Source organism: Pararge aegeria, chromosome 21, assembly GCF_905163445.1.
Source record: "Pararge aegeria chromosome 21, ilParAegt1.1, whole genome shotgun sequence".
Classification (NCBI taxonomy): domain Eukaryota; kingdom Metazoa; phylum Arthropoda; class Insecta; order Lepidoptera; family Nymphalidae; genus Pararge; species Pararge aegeria.
This window is the reverse complement of record NC_053200.1, coordinates 9,036,394-9,058,571: the sequence shown is the minus strand read 5'-3', so window position 1 is coordinate 9,058,571 and position 22,178 is coordinate 9,036,394. Positions and strand designations below refer to the sequence as shown.

At 32.3% G+C, this 22,178-nt stretch overlaps 4 protein-coding genes across 7 annotated transcripts in view; 3 read left to right on the top strand and 1 right to left on the bottom strand.

The window, feature by feature from the left end:
* The window catches only part of LOC120633355 (carbohydrate sulfotransferase 11), a 63,258-nt gene extending 60,554 nt beyond the window's left edge, over positions 1-2,704 (top strand). For all 3 annotated transcript variants that reach the window (XM_039903553.1, XM_039903555.1, XM_039903554.1), the window contains 2 exons: positions 691-848; positions 1,756-2,704. In XM_039903553.1, coding sequence (XP_039759487.1) covers positions 691-848; positions 1,756-1,834 — 237 coding nt within the window. In that variant the 3' untranslated portion in view covers positions 1,835-2,704. The remainder of the gene's footprint in view (positions 1-690; positions 849-1,755) is intronic.
* Positions 2,705-3,752: 1,048 nt separating this feature from the next.
* Positions 3,753-8,373, top strand: LOC120633436. The gene is made up of 2 exons (XM_039903643.1): positions 3,753-4,483; positions 8,319-8,373. Exons 1-2 carry the CDS (start codon positions 3,753-3,755, stop codon positions 8,371-8,373), a joined length of 786 nt encoding a protein of 261 aa, XP_039759577.1.
* Positions 8,374-12,711: 4,338 nt separating this feature from the next.
* LOC120633159 (putative GPI-anchor transamidase) lies at positions 12,712-16,069 on the bottom strand. The gene is made up of 7 exons (XM_039903288.1): positions 15,888-16,069; positions 15,541-15,819; positions 14,907-15,115; positions 14,161-14,278; positions 13,818-13,928; positions 13,522-13,700; positions 12,712-12,849 (listed from the first exon to the last, which is right to left on the bottom strand). Exons 1-7 carry the CDS (start codon positions 15,960-15,962, stop codon positions 12,774-12,776), a joined length of 1,047 nt encoding a protein of 348 aa, XP_039759222.1. The 5' UTR covers positions 15,963-16,069; the 3' UTR covers positions 12,712-12,773.
* A 500-nt stretch (positions 16,070-16,569) lies between these two features.
* On the top strand, positions 16,570-20,251 carry LOC120633505 (ras-related protein Rab-43). 2 transcript variants are annotated; one of them, XM_039903722.1, is made up of 4 exons: positions 16,570-16,829; positions 16,904-16,982; positions 18,186-18,442; positions 18,786-20,251. In XM_039903722.1, the coding sequence occupies exons 1-4, from the start codon at positions 16,620-16,622 to the stop codon at positions 18,885-18,887; spliced, it is 648 nt and encodes a 215-aa protein (XP_039759656.1). In that variant the 5' UTR covers positions 16,570-16,619; the 3' UTR covers positions 18,888-20,251. The 2 variants fall into 2 exon arrangements, with proteins under 2 accessions (XP_039759656.1, XP_039759655.1); XM_039903721.1 differs by having other exon boundaries at positions 16,898-16,982.
* Positions 20,252-22,178: the final 1,927 nt, after the last annotated feature.

Below are 22,178 nucleotides of genomic sequence, written 5' to 3'. Positions count from 1 at the left end.
CCACCAAAAAATTTCCTACACAGCTTTTCATTGCTTCGTTAGTCGTTTCTTATGCTCGGCAATTTTTATTTTTGGACTATAAGTCGTTTGACGTCGTTTTGACGGCCGATTGGCGCAGTGGGCAGCGACCCTGCTATCTGAGTCCAAGGCCGTGGGTTTGATTCCCACGACTGGAAATTGTTTGTGTGATGAACATGAATGTTTATCAGTGTCTGGGAGTTTATATGTATATAATAAATATTTATGTATATTATACATAAAAAAATATTCATCAGTCATCTTAGTACCCATAACACAAGCTACGCTTATTTTGGGGCTAGATGGCGTTGCGTGTATATTTATTTATTTTATTTATAAGTACCCATCTTGTAGTTACCTGTTATTTTACGCCTTACTGGCCGTAATTACCTGTAAAAACTTGGTCTAATTTATAATGATAATGGTTTAAGAAATGCGTCTGTCATGAAGGCGGTCGACGCGTAATTCAAATCCTCGCTGCTGACTAGTTTACTACTGACTTATAATATTATCAATGCGAAAGTGTGTTTGTTTGTTTGTCTTTCGTTCACACCCTAACTAAACAACCAAATTGATTTTTCGCAAAGATGAAACGACGGAGAGTAAGACAGGCTACTTCTTATTCTAGTAGGTATAGATAGTTTAATAATAAGTATTTGTATTGACTTTCAGGAAGACCAAAGGTTCCTGATACAAATGGCGCGGCTCCACGAGGTCATAAAGCCGGAGTGGAGGAACAGCGGTAAAGGGACGAACACTTTGCACAACATCAACCATTTGTACTCGCGTCTAAGGAAATCGCAACTCGACGGCCTGTACAACTTATACAAGTAAGTAAAGCTTTTTAAAGTTCATAACAGTCTGAGTAAACATTCATCTATAGCCTATAAAAATCCACTGCTAGACTACAGGACTCTCCCGAGGATTTGCCTACCACACTGGGCAAATGGGTTGGCATTAGGACGTTCCTGCCAGAGATCTGTTAAATTCGCTGAGTCACCTCGTACGACACCCGCAGGAATATGACGGGGTTTAATAACTGTTTCACTGAGTAAACAAGGAGAGTAATTAAAACGCACTTGCTTTATCGGTGAATACAAACATCTTGACCTGCATATATAACAGTTCTTCATAATGTTCTCAAAGCCGTCTTAAGTCCACCAATATGCATTGGGCTATCATGGCGGACTGCACACCCCAAACCCTTCTTATTGTGGGAGGAGAGTAGTAGACCTCTTAGTGACAGAGCCCTCTCCGATGTACTAAGTACTTGCCTATTAATGCCGCTAAATAGCATTGCTGTTTATTTATTTATTTAATTTTATTTATTTAAGGGACAATCAACAGGTTACAACAACAACTCTTAAAAACTAAACAAAAAATGAGAAAAAAACATATAAATGTAATATCGTAGACCCACTGAAAGACTGCCACAACTTGCGAATACAAAACTATATTGTCAGTTAGAAGGAGAAAAAACGATTAAGAGAGACATGAGAGTACTTATAAGCTGTAAGAACCATCAGGCTGTGACATAAACTTGACATTGCTGTTTTCCGGTCTGAAAGGCGTAGTTGCCGGTGTAATTATAGGCACATGGAACTGATTCACAGGCCTTAGGCTTATAGAAACAGGACAGCAATAGTGGAAAGCCAAACCTACATTCCAAACCATAGACCATAAAATGTCCTGATATAATTGTTTTCTAAATTTATTAATTCTATTTATTTCTTTTAGGTACGATTTGCAGCTATTCAACTACACCATAGACAACTATTACGAAATAATACAAAAGGACGACAGCAACCACGGATGAACGACGAGACCTCCGCATTATGAATGCTTTATTTTATACGCCACAAAAGCGCGACAAGCTTGATTGATGACGAACAAAATATCGGAAAGACTGATTGCAAGGGAATATTATAATGGCCACTTTATCGATCCGTTGCTATTGTGTAACTTTATCATGGTAACTTGACAAAAAAATACCCTAAGGGCTGGTTGTTACAGATTGAATTTTATCGAAAGTTACGTTAGTCGAAATTTTATCGATATACGAATATTAATATGTTTAGTTGCTTTCATAGCGTCGCTACATACGTTAGGTGTGTTTTATACGTAATAAACACGCTTCTTGTAGCATTTTTTTTTAGCTTCATCAACTTAAATGCTATTGTGTAAGGTTGTCCATGGATAGTTAATATAACATATACTTTATAATTAATCATTGATCGTTATACCTAAATGCGTATAGATATTAACCATTCACTGAAGATGCCCGCTACCCGTTAAATTGTAAAGCTAGTTCATAAGTATGAACACCAAATTTTCTAATTAGCATATTAATCGTTCGGATTAGCTGTCAATCGGTTTTATTTCACAATTGTATCTGTGCCGTAGTTGATAATGAAAATCATAAATATTAAGTTTAAAAATCCGATTCAGCATTGACATACTCAGACATGATGAAGAAGTGGCCCTTTCTGAAGTGTGCGCTCTACGTTGCAGTGCAAAAATCAGGTCATAAAAAGTTCGAGGTCAAAGACGTATTATTAAAGAACTGATTTGTCATTTCTGAAACAAGGTCATGCTCTAGGCCAGAAACGTATTGTTACTATCGTCCCTAAACATGTTTGAATTAAAATTATATATACCTACTAAGACCAGTGGCGTGCATAGAAGGTATTCAGATGATATAAAATGAAAAAAATCTCCAGTACGAGTTAAAAAAACTTAAAGATAGGCATTGTAAAAGTTATAAAAAGCTTACTCTTAAGTATTTATAACTTATTCATTTTGTGTATTATATTTTATTCATTTTGTATCATCTGCATACCCTGTGCATACCCTCTATGCAAGCCATTGCTACTAACCTACTTTATATCCTAAAATTTAATATAATTACAATTATCTAAAAAACTTATGGATATCAAGTTATTGTAATATCAACAAAAACATATACATGTTACATGTACAACGATAATCAACGCATTTTCAGTAACTTAGCGTTTTAAACTCCGTTGAAATATATTGTCGCAATACGCCCTTAGTATCAGGGAATAATAAGCGATACGATAAAGAGACAAAAGATTTCCCGATTTGTAATTTAGGCTGAGCTTTTTTAATTTCAGTAATGTTATTTCAGAATTTGTGTCCCTTTTGGTACCTTTGTAAGTTGTCCCGCAGGATAACCTCTTCTTGAAAAATATTTACTGCCGCTATGTTTATGCTCCTACAGGAAACTTTTAATCCTCAGAATTATGATAAAATAGATAAATGTTGATAAATTCATTATTATTCATTATTCACAAAAAACCGGTTAAAAAAAAAAAATTGGTTGCCTGTAAAGTCGGTATACGGGCGAAAGTTTTACGTGACAACGACTTTGAGTGGTAAAATAATTTTAATGTGAATATTCATTCGTATAGTAGGAAGAAGGATGAAATAATAGTAACAATTTAAAACATTTATTTATACAAAGAATTATATTTAAAACATTAATTTATACAAAGAATCTCGCACTGAATTTCATATTAACAAAATTTTATTTTTACCTTTACACATACATACGTATTTATACCATAATACCATATATAAAATACCTAGGAGTCACCTTGGACAGTAAGCTCAGCTGGAAAAGACACATAGAAGACAAAACAAACAAAGCAACTATTATACTACACCAATGTAAACGCATGCTAGGTAAAACTTGGGGACTAAAACCTAAAATAATGAACTGGCTTTACCTAGCAGTAGTAAGGAGTACTCTGGCATATGCTGCACTCATATGGTGGCCAAGAACAGAACTCATAACCACCCAGCTAGAACTACAAAAACTTCAACGACAAGCGTGCCTAGCCATCACTGGCGGCATGAGCACGACACCAACAACGGCGCTTGAAACCATACTGGACATCCCGCCGCTCCACTTATATATCAAAAAGGAGGCTACACTTGCAGCCCTGAGACTCAAAGCCTCAGGACTCTGGAAGAACACCAGCACAGCACACACCAAAATCCTGGAAGAGGCGTACAAAAGACAACCACAACTAGAGTGGAAATGCGACAAAATTAGCAAACGCTACATATTTGACAGGCAATACAAAATAAACATAGGAAAAGAACAAAGTAGTAAAACAGAACAAAACACCATCGAAGTATACACGGACGGTTCCAAAAGCAAAACAGGCACAGGATCCGGTATAGTATGCCCGGAGCTAAACATGAGGATCAGCTACCCACTTGGTAAGAACAATTCTGTCTTCCAAGCAGAGTGCGTCGGCATCACCACTGCAGCCATAGCGATGACAAACAGAAAGGTAATGAACAATAAAATAATCATAAACTCTGACAGCCAAACGGTTCTCCGTTCCCTGGCCAGCAGCAGCACAACCTCTAATCTCATATACGACTGCCACAACGCCCTGGAAACACTCGCTGCCTCTAATGACATCACCCTAAGGTGGGTCAAAGGGCATGACGGGAACCCAGGCAACGAAGTGGCGGACTCACTAGCTCGCCAAGCCACAACACTGAAGGTAGTAGGACCAGAACCGATCGTACCGATTCCTTTCAGTGAGTACAAAACATGGCTACATGAACAAACACATAGGGAGCATTCCCTACTTTGGGCCAATGCAAAAGATTGCAAACAAACCAAAATAGCTTTCCCTAACCTAAACCAACACCTAACTAACAAACTACTCCGCCTGGATAGAAGCAAACTTAGGAAGGTGGTGGGACTCATAACAGGACATAGCTCCTTAAACAGACATCTTTCCATTATAGGTGTCACCGACAGTCCTCTTTGCAGAGCATGCATGGAGAAGAATGAAACACCTACGCACGTGATGCTGGAGTGCACGGGCGTGACAGAGCAACGCGAGATCTACCTGGGATCACCAGCCACTATCCCAGAAATCCTTAGCAACCTGGGCGGCATGCTGGGATTCTGGAACGAGCTTGGATGGCTGGAGTAGCGAGCAACATTGGGAAATTTCACGTACAACAAGCGAAGCGCTTACGTGCGGAAACTGCCCAGAAGAAGAAGAAGAAGAAGATACATACGTATTTATATACAAATATACATACAATAACTTGCAATACATTTGCGTACAATGAAACAGCGTTTACTACAAAGGGACGCGTGCCTTTCACTTTTTATGTCTGTCTCTCTCGCTCTTAGGCGGGCTAACCATGCCCGAGTGGAAGGGACGCGTGCCTCTCACTCGCTCTCATTGTGAGCGCATAACGTGAGCGGAGCGTAACGCAGTTTCTTGAAGTGTCACCCGGCAAACCAATTTATAAGACGTTGTCACGTCAATAATGATTATCATTTAAAGTTAAATTAATTCTTATATCTTATTCGTTACTTTGAGCTGAATGCCATGGTAAAAAAGTAACACTATTGTTACGACTTGTGAATTCAGTATTGTTTTTATGTACAACAGAATTGGCAACAATAATGCTTATTTTATTGTACACAAAACTATAGTTGCATACAAAACTAAATTGACATTTAAAAATAGTGCTACTTTTTTAGTATAGTAGATTTGTGTGTTACAGAATCAGCGCCAATATTTTATTTTGTAATATAAGGAAACAACATTCTCTCTGAAAATCGAAAGACCTCCAACTTTTTTTATTAAAAGTAAGGACCTACCTACAATGAATTAATTGAATGTTTACACACATCCCTACTCAGAATTAAGTAACGAGTATTTTTAGTACTTGCTTTATTATAATACTTGTCTTAAAGTAAAAATAAAAGTCTTTGGAAAATTTATCAATCGAAACTTACATAATACTGCTAGTCAATAACTAATTAAAATGAATAAAAACCATACCTATACCTAATAACATTTAAAAACACAACAGTAGCGCGATTTATCCTATCATTAACGCCTTCAGTGATATTATAAAAAATCTGAATCTCAAATTTTCAGAAAGATTAGAAGCTTTCAATAATAATAGAAAATAAAATAGAGAATCGGGGTAAAACAGAAGTCAGAAAATCATATAGCTGTTTCTGCTTTTAAGACTTGTATTTATTAGGCTTAAACTTCTTGTTTCTTGTATGTTTTGAACTTTAGGTATCTTAACATTTTATTATTTACAAACTAAGTAATGTGGTTACATGGTAAGAGGTCGGACAACTGTAAACAAGTGTAATTTTTAAGCTTACGTGGATAAGTATATTTCAAGCAAAAAATAACTTTTGTCCCTTTATCGGACAACGCGTAGTTTTTGTTGCATTATTCCGCTGTTTTGTTTTATTCCGTAGCCGTTCAATGTACATATATGTGTTGTACTTAACATTGTCTATTGTAACTGGAGCATTCAACTTTATTGAAGCTTAAGCGGAAGTTGCTTATCCATTTAGTCGAAATACTTGCCCATTGCTTAGGCGACAGGTCAGTATAGAAAATAAACTTAATCAATTTCAGTTATTAACAAAAGTAAATTAATTATTTATTTATTATGTATTCGAAAGAAGTAAATCAATTTTCATATTAAAGAATTTTTATAAAGGTTTTCACATACGATTTTTGTCCCAGTTTTTTGACACTTTAAATAAAATATGTAATTTTCATATTTAATGTCAGTTGATATGTTTTTCATTTCCACTACGATACCCATCAAGTTTGGCCATACTAGTAACGTCCGGATACGTAAATTTCCCATTTGTTAATACATAGTTTTTTGGCACAATAAGTAAAATATGTAATTTTTATATTTAATGTCAGTTGATATATTTTTCATTTCGACTACGATACCCATCAAGTTTGGGCATACTAGTAACGTCCGGATACGTAAATTTTCCATTTGTTAAAACATCGCCTGCAAATGCAATATAGTTACCTATTTATAATGTCAAGCTACTGTTATTGAATTAACCAATATGCAAATAAATTTTAAATATGACAAAAACATCTGCGATAAGCCTCTCTCGTGTCGAAAGTTGGTCCCAAGTGAGCATTCTTCTTTACCTTTTTTAGAATAACATGTGAAGCTACAAGTTTAAATTTAAAAAAATTATGGATGATTACATTATTTTCTTCATATCATTAATTACCTCCTATTATTAATCCTCCATAACATAAGCTAGTTACCTACTCAGGGTGTCGAAGCCAATGTGCAGTCAGAAAAAATTAGGCTTCGCCTGAACACAAACGCAGCGATCTTTGTACCTTATAATTAAAGTAAGTCATTTATGTAATTTTAATTTGTTAACTAATCTATTGTTGTTACAAAAAACATTCGATAATTAAATTCAAATAAGTATTTAGTAGTAGTAAAAATGTAAAGCCCAAATGTTTTAATGTAAACTTGTAAATATTTTAATGTTGGCACACAGAAGTTTTACAATGTCTTGAAACACTACAATTATCGTAATTCAAATAATATAAAATTGTTCCAATTTGTAACATGTATTTAATAAAATAAAGTAAAAAAAAAAAACAATTAACTTGTTACAGAGGCGGCCTTAGATGACCCATATATATATAATATGTAAAATAATTCTTTTTCTTTTCGGTTTTCGACTACTAGATTACACACAGACGCAATAACCTCTTTACTCAATTTTGTAATATATGTTATACATGATTTGCATTTATTGAATAATATTGCGTACAAAAGGAAAAATATTTGAAACTGTGTTTATAAATAAGTTATTTGTTGTATAATGTTTTGTGATTTCAATAATAGATAACATTTTAAAACTGCTGTGTGTTCCGTAGTTCCATTGCCCCCTTTGACTGCGTCCCCGTTAACGGGGTCAGCGGGATTCGAATGGGAAGATGGGACATCCTGTGTGCGTGCACTTATTGTTATAGAAACAATCGTTGTTTTAGTGTTATAATCTATGTACCATAATATATCTACTAGCTAAATTAATCAATATGGGTATTAGAAAATACTATATTTTACAACATATTCTATTTTAATATGATACAAAAATTTATTAGTGCTTCCGTATCTGTAGGTTTACAAAGTAAATATAGAAAAAAAGTAATTGTGCAATATGCAATACGTTAGTTAATATTTTATATATTAAGCGAAATCGTTACCATCTTGTCTAATATAACCATTAGGTAAATACGAAAAAACATTTTTAAAAAATGAGATAAATTACCAATTTTATAGATGTAAATAATAATCGATTTATGCAAGATATAAATATATTTGCCACTGTTAAAATATAAAACTATTTGTAAATTATTTAAAAAAAATTAAATTTTGGCCACTTGTGTGTAGAAATCATTCAAATCATTTTTATTCGTGCTTAATTTCAGCTGCTCGCTGTTCATTTACGAAATGGGTGTAACACAAATACGGACATACGATTAATAAAATTAGTGTATTTTTGCAAAAAAAATCCCCGAGTACATATAATTTTTGTTTCAAATGATTTTCAAATATGAGCTATATTTGAAAATAATTTGCAAATATATATTTTTATTGATTTAACTGCCTTTCAAATTTCGAATATCAGTAAAAGTGGCATCACGTAAAAAGAGAAATGACGTTCTAAAAAACCTATCGGCGATATATCTAATCAATCTGTTAGTCTAGGTTCTTTTATAGGACAGCCAGTAAAATCCGAGATACACTGAAATGAGTAAATACTCATTATCATTATATTTTTCATTATATAAAATAATAAAAAACACCCTTATTTCTTTTCCGGTATTTACCCCTTATGAGTGATAACATTACGGTTGAAATTTATAATATAAAATAATAATATTTAGATACAACTCTATAAAAATACTAACAAAAATTGTATTTATCGTGTACTTTACAAACGAAATCTGTTAGCTTAGTAACGAACTGATAGATAGTATTTGTGTGAATGTTGACTGGGTTGATATTTATCGAATTCTATATCGCTTACAGCATTTTGTTAAAAAAAGTTACTGAATAGTTAAGCTGAAAGAAAACATAAATCCATACAAATGCATATGTAATCTGTATTTAAAAATGGATCAATTTAGAAATAAATGTGAGCCCGAAATGATAGTCAGTTGTTTCTCTATCATTTATATACTAAGCTATTATGTATGCAAAGTAAACAACCACACGTTGCAATCGCAAAAGCACAGAATTAATAAGTACAAAATTAGTACCTACCAATACAAAGAAAATATTGATAAAAATCCATATTTTTCATGTTTAATAATTGTTTGTTTTACGTAATCAATTTGTACGCGTAAACAATAAAGTATATTTAAAAAAATAATGTTAGTATATTGATAGAGAAAGTTACCAGCTATCTCGTTAACAACTGTCAAAAAATCTAGAAACATCATTTTACATAATATGTATATGTAAATACTTTTTCCTTAAGTATCTGAAGGAATCTTATGTCATTTGTTTTTTGCCAAAGATAAGCATTGGTCGCATGCATGCATGCATTCAAATAATCATATTTGTCTGTAAAAATACTAAATTGTTAAAAAGTATATCGATAGGTAAATTTTCCAGCTTCTCAATAATTTTGGAAAATTATAGAAAACTTAATTTTCAATAGGTACCTTATATAGATACATAAATACTGAACTATCCTTGCATTTTATTGGCCTACCTATTAAGTTGCATGGATGCATCCATATATACATACCATAATAACCTTCATTGAATATACTCGCCCACTACGCAGTTAAGACTGTGAGGTATTTTTAACTGACGCGATCTATAATAAATATTATGATGCTAAAACTTATTATAATTCCTTATTATTAATTCTGCATTTCTAATTATCATGTCGACAGCATTTCAAGTTGAATTAAAGTAGTTACTGATATCATAGTGTATTCGGTATTATATAATATATTATTATGTATCATGTATCATAATTTTACCAGATTAATACACAGAAGGTAGTAAAATAACTTTTCTGGGCGTATTATGATGCAGATTCAGATCTGCGACTGTACAAGTTTATTGTTACCACCCCGAATAAATAATATCAGTTATTATTTAAATACAAAAACAATAATAAAATACAAACATGTAAGTACAACCATAGGATATTTTTTTTTATCTGTAATTAACTATCTGTCTATTTATTCCGCTTATAAACTATTTTAATGAATTCAATGATGTATAAATTATATTATAATTATTATATTTTTTTCTGATACTATACCTCAAAACCATTTTGGTGAGTTACAGTGCCTAGTCGTTTATATATTATTATAGTTGTTAGGAGGACAAGATTTTCTCATAAAAATAATGGCACATAATGGTCATAAAAAGCATGATTTATAAATTATTTGTATTTATGTTCCGTGCCGATTTTATTATTTTATTTTTATTATGACAAATAAGTATTTTATAATATGTACATTGTTAATGTATACATTTTGACCTTTGAATTTACATGAAATATATAATCACTTTTATTTTTCTTTTAATGTTCACATTTATATTTCGTGGGCACCCCACTTTTTAATGTTATATCCTCTGCTATCATAGGTAGGTATATTATGTCTATTTTTTTATATATATTTCTTAAGTATGTTTCTTAAGAATGTTTGTTTATATATATTAACATATATTATGTAGAATCCATACTATATGAAGTATACTCAGAAGCAAATTATATGTTCACTCAGATATTATTATATGTTCACATATTAATCTGCCTTTTTTCTTGCTACTAATGAACATGTAAGTCAGTATTTGGTAACTTTTCGAATGTATTTATAAAAAGATAAGCCTCTCCCGTTAAATATCTTAATTTTAATAGTTTTAAATAATTATTTTTGTCATATATGCGTTTACTAATAAGATTAAATTGTTGCATCTTTGCCATCTTTTCGTAAATACTTTTACGAAAATAAAGTCAATAGGTTAATTTCATAACATGATTACTTTAGGTATACTACTACACTTATTATAGCTAATTTATTCGTTATAATATTCATAGTATTTATTCATATATTTAATATACTTACCTACCATTGTGTCCCAAACCAATTTAGATGACTAAAAGACATTTAATTAATTCAAATATGTAGTTATATAATTAATTTAATTAAATTTTTTTTTGGTTTTAATATTAGGTACGAGATTTTCTTACAGGCATTTATTAATTGCTTACAAAAAAGGAATTTGTCTGCAAATCTGTTAGAAACGTATAAAAATGTATATGTAATAAATTAAATTGTAATATTAAATTAATTAATTAATTTTACGTTCCCGTGGCCTTACAGAACATTAATAAAAAAAAAAAAATTAAATTATTGTAAATAGTATATTAAAACCTCGAAAGTCTTTCGAGTGACCGTTTTTATTACGACAATCTACCGTATAAATCGGCCAATCGCAAATTGAATGCGTAATATATGTATAAATTATTTTCACTTTAATCATGTTGATGAATAAAAAAATAAAATAAAATTAATTCATCTATGCAGTTGCTTGTAGAATAGGCTTTAGTGTACAGTCAACAGCAACAGTATGTAAAACAATAACAAAAAATATTTTTATTGTATATTCAATTTCAGCATTCGAATATTCCAAATATTTCAATGGTCAGGTTATATTGTGAGTACAGCTAGCAGTAACTATCTTTGTTGTATTCCCCTAATGCACTCGATAAACACGCTGCACGCTGTACATGTTGTTTTTGACTGTAATAGTTTTATGGAAAGAATGTTAGACCAAAAAGAATGGCCTAGATAGTAACTGAAATGGTGCTATAGTCATATAGATTTTGATCTCATATCAATTTGAGAGCGTGTGTGTTATTGCTATTGTGTTGATTCCATACTATCGAATCGGTTGTGTTAAATGATGTTAATGAAAATTTTATTCTTAGTACTTATAGTAAATAAATATGAGTTTAATTCAAAATAAAACAATGGTTTTTCATCTTACCTTTAGTTATAGCTTAATATAAGTTACTCGCCACTATATTATGATACATTTTAATAAACTTTTTAGTTCTTCATATAGCTATTAGAGATCAATGCATTCTAAAAATTAGAATGCATCCTTTCCAAATCCCACGGTCTTACACCTATTGCGTTTAACAGCCACTGGCGAGTTATTTGATGTGTTCTGTCTACCTACGCGGGAGACTATCAACGCTGCGTTTTGTTTTTTTTTTTTTTATTAACGATAGGCCAGCGTTTGACGACAATCATGCCCCTTAGAAAGCAATGATGAGGTCTAGGTTGGAGCACGCTTGCCTAGAAAAAGCCTATTCACTCTATCCTTGAAGGTACACAAATTATACGTGGCAGGAAACACAGTTTACAGGTGCGGTCGTTATTTCTTACCATTTCCTTTATTCACCTTGGGGCACTAACGTTCATCAAAATATTCAAACCCACTATGCAATATTCTTTGAATATTTAAAGATATATTACAATATGTAATAAAAATTTAAGTGATTTAAAATTACTAATATGATAACTGCGAAAGTTTGTTTGTTTGTTTGTCCTTATTTCAAGCCCAAACTAAGCCACCAATTGACTGGATTTTTGACGTAAAGTTAGTTGAAAGGACGGAGAATAACATATGCTACTTTTAGTCCTGGAAAACAAAATATTCCAAGAGTAACAGGAACATTCGTATTTTTTCACCAAATATCATCCTGTCCTCATGTAATAACAAAGTAACCGAACGAATTATAGACCGCGGGGTACAACTAGTAATTACAATAAAATACCAAAGTAAAATGGCACTAACCTTTTTTATTATTTTATTTTCTACAATTAGGACTAATAATAGATAACTTATACTGTAGTCTTGACTAGATGCATAGGGAACTGAGGTAGGTATTCCCTTTTTTCATATACTTTGGTTTTGTTCCTGCAACGAAACGGAAATAATTTAAAATTATACAAAAATATATAGGTAAGTAATATTGTAATATAACTTGTGCCTGTGCAATAGAAATGTAAAGCAAAAATCAGTCAATGTGGTATCCAAAGTATAGGAAACGGGAAATAAGATGTTTGTTGAAATGGGAGGATAAAAGGCATAACGTCGGAGTAGCTGCGAAGTTTTTGTCACAGTTTAAAGGTGGTTTACCTTTAGAATGTCAAATAGTGGAAAGGCGGTGCAAAACCCTACATTAATAAACGTGGCATAACTTCCGAATAGTTAAATAGTGTTTATAGACTCTTTGACATTTGAAACATGTCACTTAAGGTGTGATAGAATACAGTACTTCAAATTATAACTAATTCAAATTTCAGTCACGTTTATTAATAAGAGCGTAAGATTGAGGAGGCTTTTGCCATAAGTACCTTTGAATTCGAGTGAATATTGTGATATGTTTTCTGAATTGAAGGCTGTTTTTTTTTTAATACAAACCTGAATATGAGAGATGCAAAGTATGTTGACGTGGATGGCAGGTGGAATAAGAAGATATGTTATTTCAAAATAGCAGACTATATGACATATCAAACATCAAAAATGTCAAAATAATCATGCTTTCAGCTATGGAAGTAAGCTGATCAAATTAGACAGACTACTCACAATGATAATTTCTTCTTTCGCTTTGGTACATCTTGAATATCAATGGGATCAGTGGTTATGATGACCACCCTAACAGATCCAAAGAAGTCTGTTATAGGCACTTTGCTCGTATCTCTCTTAAACAGATCTTTACGAACACCAACTGTTGATATACAGACACTTTTCGGACACACTGCAAACTGCAATAATAAACAAATGATTATAACAAAGAAAAGACAAGATTTTGAATGCATGAAGTTTAAAGATATTACATATAGCATGCCTCATATCATCTGCTAGGTTTAAAAATTACTCACAAATTCCGACATTGTCTTCTTACTATCCGGATAAACATTTTCCAAGAAGTCTAAAACATAATAGGTGTATCTATCAATAATATACACTCCTATAGCTGCATCAACATGGTGCTGAAAACGAAATAACAATCTAAGAATAATTACAAGGTCAAAATAAAAATTTACAGTTGTTTACAGTTTCATCATACAGCAGCAGAGTAATTAGTAGATATGATTTTTGATTAGAATTCTTCTCTCAGAGGGTGGCGGACGGATAGACAGACAATGGAAGTTTAGTGATATGGTCCCATTGGCAGTCTTCCGGTATGAAACTGTAAAAATATTAGAATGGTAGAACACTTACAGAAAGTGAATCCTCTCCCACTAAACTGCTGGCAGTTGCAAGTATGTTTGGCGAATAGAACTTTTCATACATGGAAGATGCTTGGCATGTGTCAATGATGAAGAAAATCTCATTATACCTGAGAACAAATTGACCTAACAATGAAAATGTGCAGGGGTTTCAAGTAGTCAGCAAAGGATACAGGAAATTAAACTAATTAATAATGAAAAAGAAAAAAATCATAGTAAAGCAAATTACATATTGATATGCAATTATTAATTAAGCAACTATTTAAAAGTCCCCACTTTAATTACTTTTATTATAAAATAAGCTGTGTTTCTCTTAGTTAGCCAAACATATGCAATGTCTAGACGTCTGTCAAAGAGTTTGGTTCACAGAAAACCGGCATCTTAGAGGGTTGGAAAAGTGCCAGCAATGTTTAAAATTTAACCCTTTTGTATATACATACAAATACACTATATCCACCAATCTACAGCATGGTGGACTACAGCCTTTAAACCCTTCTCATTGTGGGAAGAGACCCTTGTTCTGTAGTTGGCCAATAATGGGTTGATAGGATTATATATATATAGGGCTTAACAGTTAAATCAATTTGAAAAAATTCTACATCCCAGTTTAGTTAGAGAACACAAGGTGTCAGAATTTATAAAATCTGTATTAAATGCAGTCCCAAGTAACAGTTATTAATCATTTAGACAAAGGTATTTTGGAATGTACTAGAATTAATTATGAAAGTTTTTCAATACCTTCTTTTCTGCCACATTTGCTCAAACGCATCTGCAAGCTCCTGGCTTGTTACTTCTTCTGAGTCTTGAAATTTAAGAAAACCATCTCCACCATGTCCAGTCAAGTATATGAGTATATTGCTCCCTTCATCAGTAAGAAGACGCTTAGACCTTGGTGTGTCTGGAGGCACACGGCCAGTAAGAAGCCGCACAAAGTTTTCAACTGAAACCTTCCAAAATTTAAGAGATTAACTAATTTTGAAATAGATTTAAGTTTAATAGTTATGTTTATTTACAAAAAAGATTTAAAGAGGAATCAATAAATTATTTTGTTATAATAATGGTAAGGACGTAAGCCAAGCTCTGGAGGACCAATTCAATACTTGGCAAGGACCTCTGACTTATTGGAACCATGTCCCTTCAAATACATGTAATATCGCTTTCTATACCTGCAGGAACCTTTGACGCAGATGTAAATATCCCTTACTATAAGGAAACAATTGCTTATGAAGGAGCACATTGTGATGAAACCTGCCTCAATAGATTATATGGAAATTTATCATGCCAATACACTATGCGCAGGATTAATATCAGTTCACGTTTCACATAGAAGAAGTTGCAGCCTAAAACCGCATGAAATAATTTTATTTTCTACCTCATAGCCCCTATAATCCACTTCAACGTCATCGCCATAAACATTTATTTGTTCAAGGGCATTGTTGAAAATATTCGCCGGTCGGGGATTCCTAGGATTACAGGCCATGTCGTCGGATATCATCAGTATTATCTGGCTATCAGGTATTCCTAACCGCTTCACACTGCGGTATATTGACAGCACGTTCGCTACATGCCGATAGTTGAACCAAAACCTTGATGTATCAACCAACACCGCCCAATTATTGGTGTGGTTCGACTTTTGGAATTGTTCTGGAATCTAAAATTGACACTGGGATTAAATAAAGTCCTTTTTTTTTCAAAAAGTTGAATGAAAACTCTAAGTACCTCTAACGCAACGCTTAGATAAAAAGATAACATGAAAGCCAACAATGATAAAACTTTCTTCAGATATGCCGTCATTATAATGGTTTGATAATTTACGTTGTTATGTAAAAAGCACCAAAATTAATGTTTTAAAAAATTATTAATTTTATTTTCGATTATTTTTGTTTAAACTGTCAGTTCTCACTTCACACTGTCACAACTTTACTTCTCTGTCTACGGTCACAGCGGAAACTTGACATTTACTTTTGCTTTTTTTTTTATTTGGCTCTGGATTCTAGCCTTAATATGCCTGCTTATAATTAATTTCGTAGCAAGCAAGTTTTTGGCACCCAGTCGTCAATATTATTCATAGACAGACGAGCCGGTTAATTTTTTGCGAAAAGTATCAGCCTAGATAGATACTGAATACCGATACTTCAAATTTTTCAGAAATACAACTAATTTATTTTTTGCCACATTGCCAAATCAAAAAGCAAACGCAGACAAAGTCGCGGGCTACAACTATCTAGTTCATTAATAAAATCTCGCATCGATTTGCACTGGGTTAAATTGAACTTCGATGCTTTTTTGGCAGACTCGGGCCCAAAACTGGCTAAATTAAACTGAAGTTCGGGCCTATCAGTTGTTAACTTGTCAGTTGTCATTAGTCTCATCTGTCAAACTTTAACTTTATGTTTGTTGTCAGGTGAACAACGAAAACATAATATTTTTGTAAAATTGATTGTAGTAGTCATGAGCAGCCGCAATCCTAATACTTTAATGAGTGTTCCAGACGAGCAATTCGATTATCTATTCAAAATAGTACTCATTGGTGACTGTGGTACAGGAAAAACATGTATTGTGCAACGATTGAAATCCGGTAACTTCATAGAAAGACACGGCAATACGATAGGCGTAGACTTTTCAATGAAAACTCTAATAGTAGACGGGAAGAAGGTCAAGGTACGTAGCAATACTACTTGAATTTCCTTAAAACCTTTGTATAACTGTAATCAATGTGATAAAATTAGCTTCAGATATGGGATACTGCTGGGCAGGAAAGATTCAGGACAATAACACAAAGTTATTATCGGTCGGCGAACGGCGTAATTATAGGTATGTTTATGGTATAATTAGCAGTTTTGTATTGTCTACTCAACACCTACCAGGAAACAATTGTCTAATTTGTAAATTATGAAAGACAGTTGACTTTCTTAAGTTTTTGTAAGTTTTCAGTAAAAGGTATAATGGTAACATAGTAAATGGCATTGTGCAATAATTTTAAAATATTGCACAGAAGAATTTTTGTTATGCAATACACTACAACCTGCCATGCCTCTGGGTGGCCTCACACTACACATCTGTATTATTATTCATTGTAACTTATATTACTCATGATGTACCTAAATATTACTGTTATCACTTCTACACTATCAATGTTCTACCATACAAATACTGTAGTGCAACATTACACAGTTCAGTAAATAATCATGCATGTAAATATGTATATGTATATGTATATGTATATGTATATTTATATTTAAGTTTTTTTTTGATTGGCAGTAGAAAACTTCTATTTGATAATAGTGTAATTGGAGATCATAAAAGCACAAATTAATTTCATAAGACTTTTCATCAAATGATGAACATTTACATTGCTGAGGTCCATTGAATAGAGTAATTTATCATTATCACACATATAATGGCCTAATGTTAGACTAAAGCTGTGTCTCTCTTATAAGAAAGGAAATAGGGGTATAGTATAGGCTTAGACCATGCTGTTCCAAGGCATAATAATTGGTATCAAGTGGAGTCCACCTCTAAGGCGGTAGTGGTAAGGTAACTTATCTAACTAATGCATTCAACTAAATAGCATTGTCATAAGCAATGAAGCATCACCCCCTAACTAAAACTTAACTTCTGATAATTAAATGGATTTTTGTTATTGTGGCATATATAAAATGCATGCAAAGGACCAAGAATATGAAGAGTTGGCACTGCTAGTGTCTATGTCCAGCAGTGGATGCACATTGGCTGATGATTATTATTATTATAAAATACTTAGTGGCTGAAAATCTGTACGAAAGACTTCTTGGAGTATTTTTAGACATACTTTAGTTAGAATGATGACTAAATTTACATCTAAAAATGCTTAGCTCCTTAGAGAAAACTTTCTGCTTCTCTAAGAATTAAAGCATTATTAAAATAAAAATAAAATTAAGTTTGATTAATAGGGGTAGCCAGATACCTTAATTATAGCTTTAGTTAAAAACTTTTTGAAAGGAATTTTGTTTTAGATTGTTAAATTTTTGTTTACAGTGTATGACATAACAAAAAGGTCCACATTTCTCTCCCTACAAAAATGGATAGAAGAAGTGAGACGTTACACTTCATCCAATGTTATAGTATCCTTAATAGGAAACAAGTGTGACCTCACAGATCAACGGGAGGTGGAACCTGATGAACCTAAGTCATTTTGTCGTTATGTCCCTGAGATTATGTTTGTGATGGAGACATCTGCTAAGGATAATACAAATGTTGAGGATACATTCCGTAGTTTGGCAACAGAGTTGAAGGTAACAATAATAAATAATTAGCAACCAGTTTTTAATATACCAATTTAAGGCTCTGACGGGGAACTGGGGGAGGCAGGTTGCAGGACGAACTTCTTGCATGCCCTTGACAGTATTGCTCGGTTCATAGGCAATGGATTTGCACTTACTATCAGGTGGGCAATAGGATTGGTCCGTCAATTAGTACTATAAAGAAAATCTTTGCATTTATGGTGGAAAATACAGAACATGTTTTGTAGTACTCTCTATAGCTCTTGCATTACAGAATTACAAACTCCTTGGTTTAGAAAACTGTACCGTTTACACCTATACTACTAACAACATTTTACTTTATTATTTTTTCTAGAGACAACATGACAACAGTGAAGGCCCCCCTGCAGAATCAGACTCAGTAGTGCTTGGAGACAGCCATTCCGTAACTAGGTGTCAGCCATGTAGGTCCTCTTAGGTAAATCCTAGTACCATAGACAATCTGCCATTTTTTACTTGTAATTTTAGTGGCCTGGATGATAACCAAATATTTTTTTATGTCACAATTTAATTGCTATAAACGCTTTGTAAATATTAATATTATCATTGAAACATCATAAATTATTGGTAATACTGTACAGTCAGATGAAATTTAAAACATATGCTCCACTATAGTATATTAACCTATTTTTTTGTGTTAGCATTGCACAGAGTTTATCCTTTATCTGCCCCTTAAACTTTTAACATAATAAGGCGGCTTGTACTTAATACCCTAGCTCTAAATTGAGAGTTTGGAATAATTAGCAGAGCTAGTTGCCGAAGTGTTTACATCATAAGTTAATTTGGAAGATGTTAAACATATCTATACCACTAAAGTCGATTCTCGCGCTACAACACATAAAAAACAGCCCTTCAAAATTTGCTCGCTTCTTGCACAAGACGAGAGAAGAAGACAGCAACTGCTATATATTACAAGACTTCGAACAAATCTTGTCTGCAGAAGACCACATCCCTGCGATGTAGAAATCTATTCTTTATGGTGTGGGTTTTATGTTGCGAAACCTGCTAAAGCCAGGAGGTTGATATGAATACAAGAAACTGTAAATGTTGAAGAAAAAAAAAAAATTAAAACCTAACACCTGGCCTCCTAAAGTCCCAACTATAGTCAAAATATGCCAACCTTGCCACAAATAGCTCTCTCGACTAACAATTGGATCCACTTTAATATCACGTTTCTAGGGCCAATATGAAGACAATAGTAATAATTCGGATGTACACAAAATAAACAAAAAAATTGCATTTCTAAAAATAATACTATTCAATTCTACATAATATTATATATGGTATATAAGGATACAAAAATACTCTTAGATGTTGATCTAAATATGCAATTAAGTTTCGAGATATATGTAAAATTCTGAAAAGTATACTTAGCTATATTTTAAAATATCAGTATCCATTTTCAGTTTATATGTTCATCATAAATTAGAACCATTGATATACTAAATAAAGTTTAGTTTTACACAAATACTTATACTACTAAAACGAAATGGTGTATATGTATCAATGGCGCTATCTTTATCACATTTTTTATATATTGAAAAGGATGTTCCTAGGAGCTTTAAATTGAGTTTATCATTTGTGCAAAATCAAGTTAACATAATACCTACTGTTACGTATTGTACAGCTATTACCACTAATATAATACAAATGTCACAAATCACTAACTAGTAATTTTATGATAGATTTTATTACATATATGTACCTATTGAGGTGCTAAAATCACATTCTTACGTGAATTTACTACTTATGTATAATTTATTTTTAGATTCTTTAAATGATCTAGCGGTTTTGCTATAAAAAGAACAAAAAAACACATAATTTGATAATTATCTTAATTATTTCTTTTAATAATTCTTTTTTAGTTTTTTAGAAAGCCTAATTTTTCTGTTAAAATGTGGTTTATTTTATTTTACTGGATTGTGATAAATCTACATTCATTAGCAATATTCTAAATCAATTTATAAAACTTGAGCAATTAACACTACCTCTTTATTATAATGAAACTATACACGTATTAATCTATTTATATACTTACATAAGATTAACTAAACTAAAATACTGTGAATAAAAATAGTCATGAAGTACTAAGACTTATTAGGAAGCTACAATAGTGCAAATACAAGATGACAGTGGTATAAAGTAAACTCTGTTTTATGCAAATTTGTTAACTAAAGTAAATTGACAGACTTTATAAAAATTAAAATATGGCTATCCTTTTCCACAGATAACTTTAATGAAAAGGATGGCACTAATGATGCTTGTCAATTTAGTTTGGTCTAGAAATTTGTTTGCAAAGCATTTGTCACGAGTATATTTTAAGTCCTGTGTAAATTTAGTTTAGTTAAGTTTTTGTAACTTTGGTTTATCAGTTACTGTTCTTGATTATTTTGTGATGGCTCTATAGTAATTGATTTTATTGTAAAGAAAAAATCTCATTAAAGTATAGCCATTTTATGTAAACACTTTTGACATTTTTCGCTGATGGTAGGTACATAATTTTCTTGATTCCGACATTTATAGAGGAAATTATACTTTTATTGGAAAGTATATTCCGTCGGTTTAGTTAAATTTCTGAAGATACTTCAATTTTAAGACATCTTTTTTATTAAATTCTTCATTTTAATATCTTAAAATGTACACAATATAACTGTAAATTTTTTCAGAAATTGTAAAAACTTTTATGTGATTTTGTGAACTCAATACTTATGTAAATGAAGACATGTGAAGATTGTTGACTTTTAGTAAATCATCTGAATTGACAGAGGGTTGGCGAGGAACGATGAATAAGTTTTGGTTAAAGTCTAAACACCATTATCAGTGACAGCTGTCATAAGTAGCTTAATGGCTATGCTATACTTTTAAGTAAATTTTAATTTGTAAGGTCGTCAGTCAGTTTCGATAGTGTAAATACCTTATTATAAGATTACTGCATATTTGTACCACCTATTCGAGACTGAAATACACGCCATAATAATGTAATCTACTTTAATGAAATATAAATGTACACGTTGACTTTTACATAGTCGTTCAACGTCGACCCAGTTCACATTCTATTCAGTGATTGAAATTCAATTAAACTATTTAACAGTGATTATGGGCAAACGGGAAAAACCTTTTGTTGGGAGAGGCCCGGAGAAAGATCAGCACTAGGCTGTTATAGGTTATTGACGAAGTTATGCAATGAAAAAATAAAAATTGGGTGTACTGTTCCTATTTTTCGCTTTAGCAAAAAATATTGAAGATTGTTAATCACTAGTGCAGTAAACTAAATAAGATCTTGCCTAACAATATATGCTTTCTATCGGACAGATTTAATGAGCCAGGTTGCCGTTGTATGCTATAAGAAAGTCACCCTGTGTATTGGTAGTATTGTATTTATAGTGGTATTGAATTTTCTTACTTAATTCGAATTGGGTAAAAAAAGTTGGGGCATTTGCAGGAGTGCGTCTTAAAGACTTAATTGACAGGTCGATAACACTGTGACAAAACTAGGAACTTTAACAGCTGTCAATTTAGTTTTTTTTTTTAGATTTGTGTACAACAGAAATAGCAACAGTTGGTAGGCTAGATCGGCCCTGCGTTATCTATGAACTATTTAGTTTTAACTTAGCGTTCTTTGTGACTTTTACTCGGCTCAAGACATATACCTAATCTATAATTTTCATCAAAAATCGTTATGTCAAATGCAAGAAAAGATCGTTTAAAT

Excerpts from the sequence above, each read along its gene's own strand:
- LOC120633159 (XM_039903288.1), bottom strand. The coding sequence starts at position 15,962 with ATGACGGCATATCTGAAGAAAGTTTTATCATTGTTGGCTTTCATGTTA. Across the intron at positions 15,116-15,540 it reads TGGATTATAGGGGCTATGAG|GTTTCAGTTGAAAACTTTGT; the intron begins GTAGAAAATAAA and ends AAATTTTGGAAG. Across the intron at positions 13,701-13,817 it reads AGAAGACAATGTCGGAATTT|TTTGCAGTGTGTCCGAAAAG; the intron begins GTGAGTAATTTT and ends TTATTATTGCAG.
- LOC120633436 (XM_039903643.1), top strand. The coding sequence starts at position 3,753 with ATGAACTGGCTTTACCTAGCAGTAGTAAGGAGTACTCTGGCATATGCT. Across the intron at positions 4,484-8,318 it reads TCTAATGACATCACCCTAAG|CTGCTCGCTGTTCATTTACG; the intron begins GTGGGTCAAAGG and ends GCTTAATTTCAG.
- LOC120633505 (XM_039903721.1), top strand. The coding sequence starts at position 16,620 with ATGAGCAGCCGCAATCCTAATACTTTAATGAGTGTTCCAGACGAGCAA. Across the intron at positions 16,983-18,185 it reads GGCGAACGGCGTAATTATAG|TGTATGACATAACAAAAAGG; the intron begins GTATGTTTATGG and ends TTTTGTTTACAG. Across the intron at positions 18,443-18,785 it reads GTTTGGCAACAGAGTTGAAG|AGACAACATGACAACAGTGA; the intron begins GTAACAATAATA and ends TATTTTTTCTAG.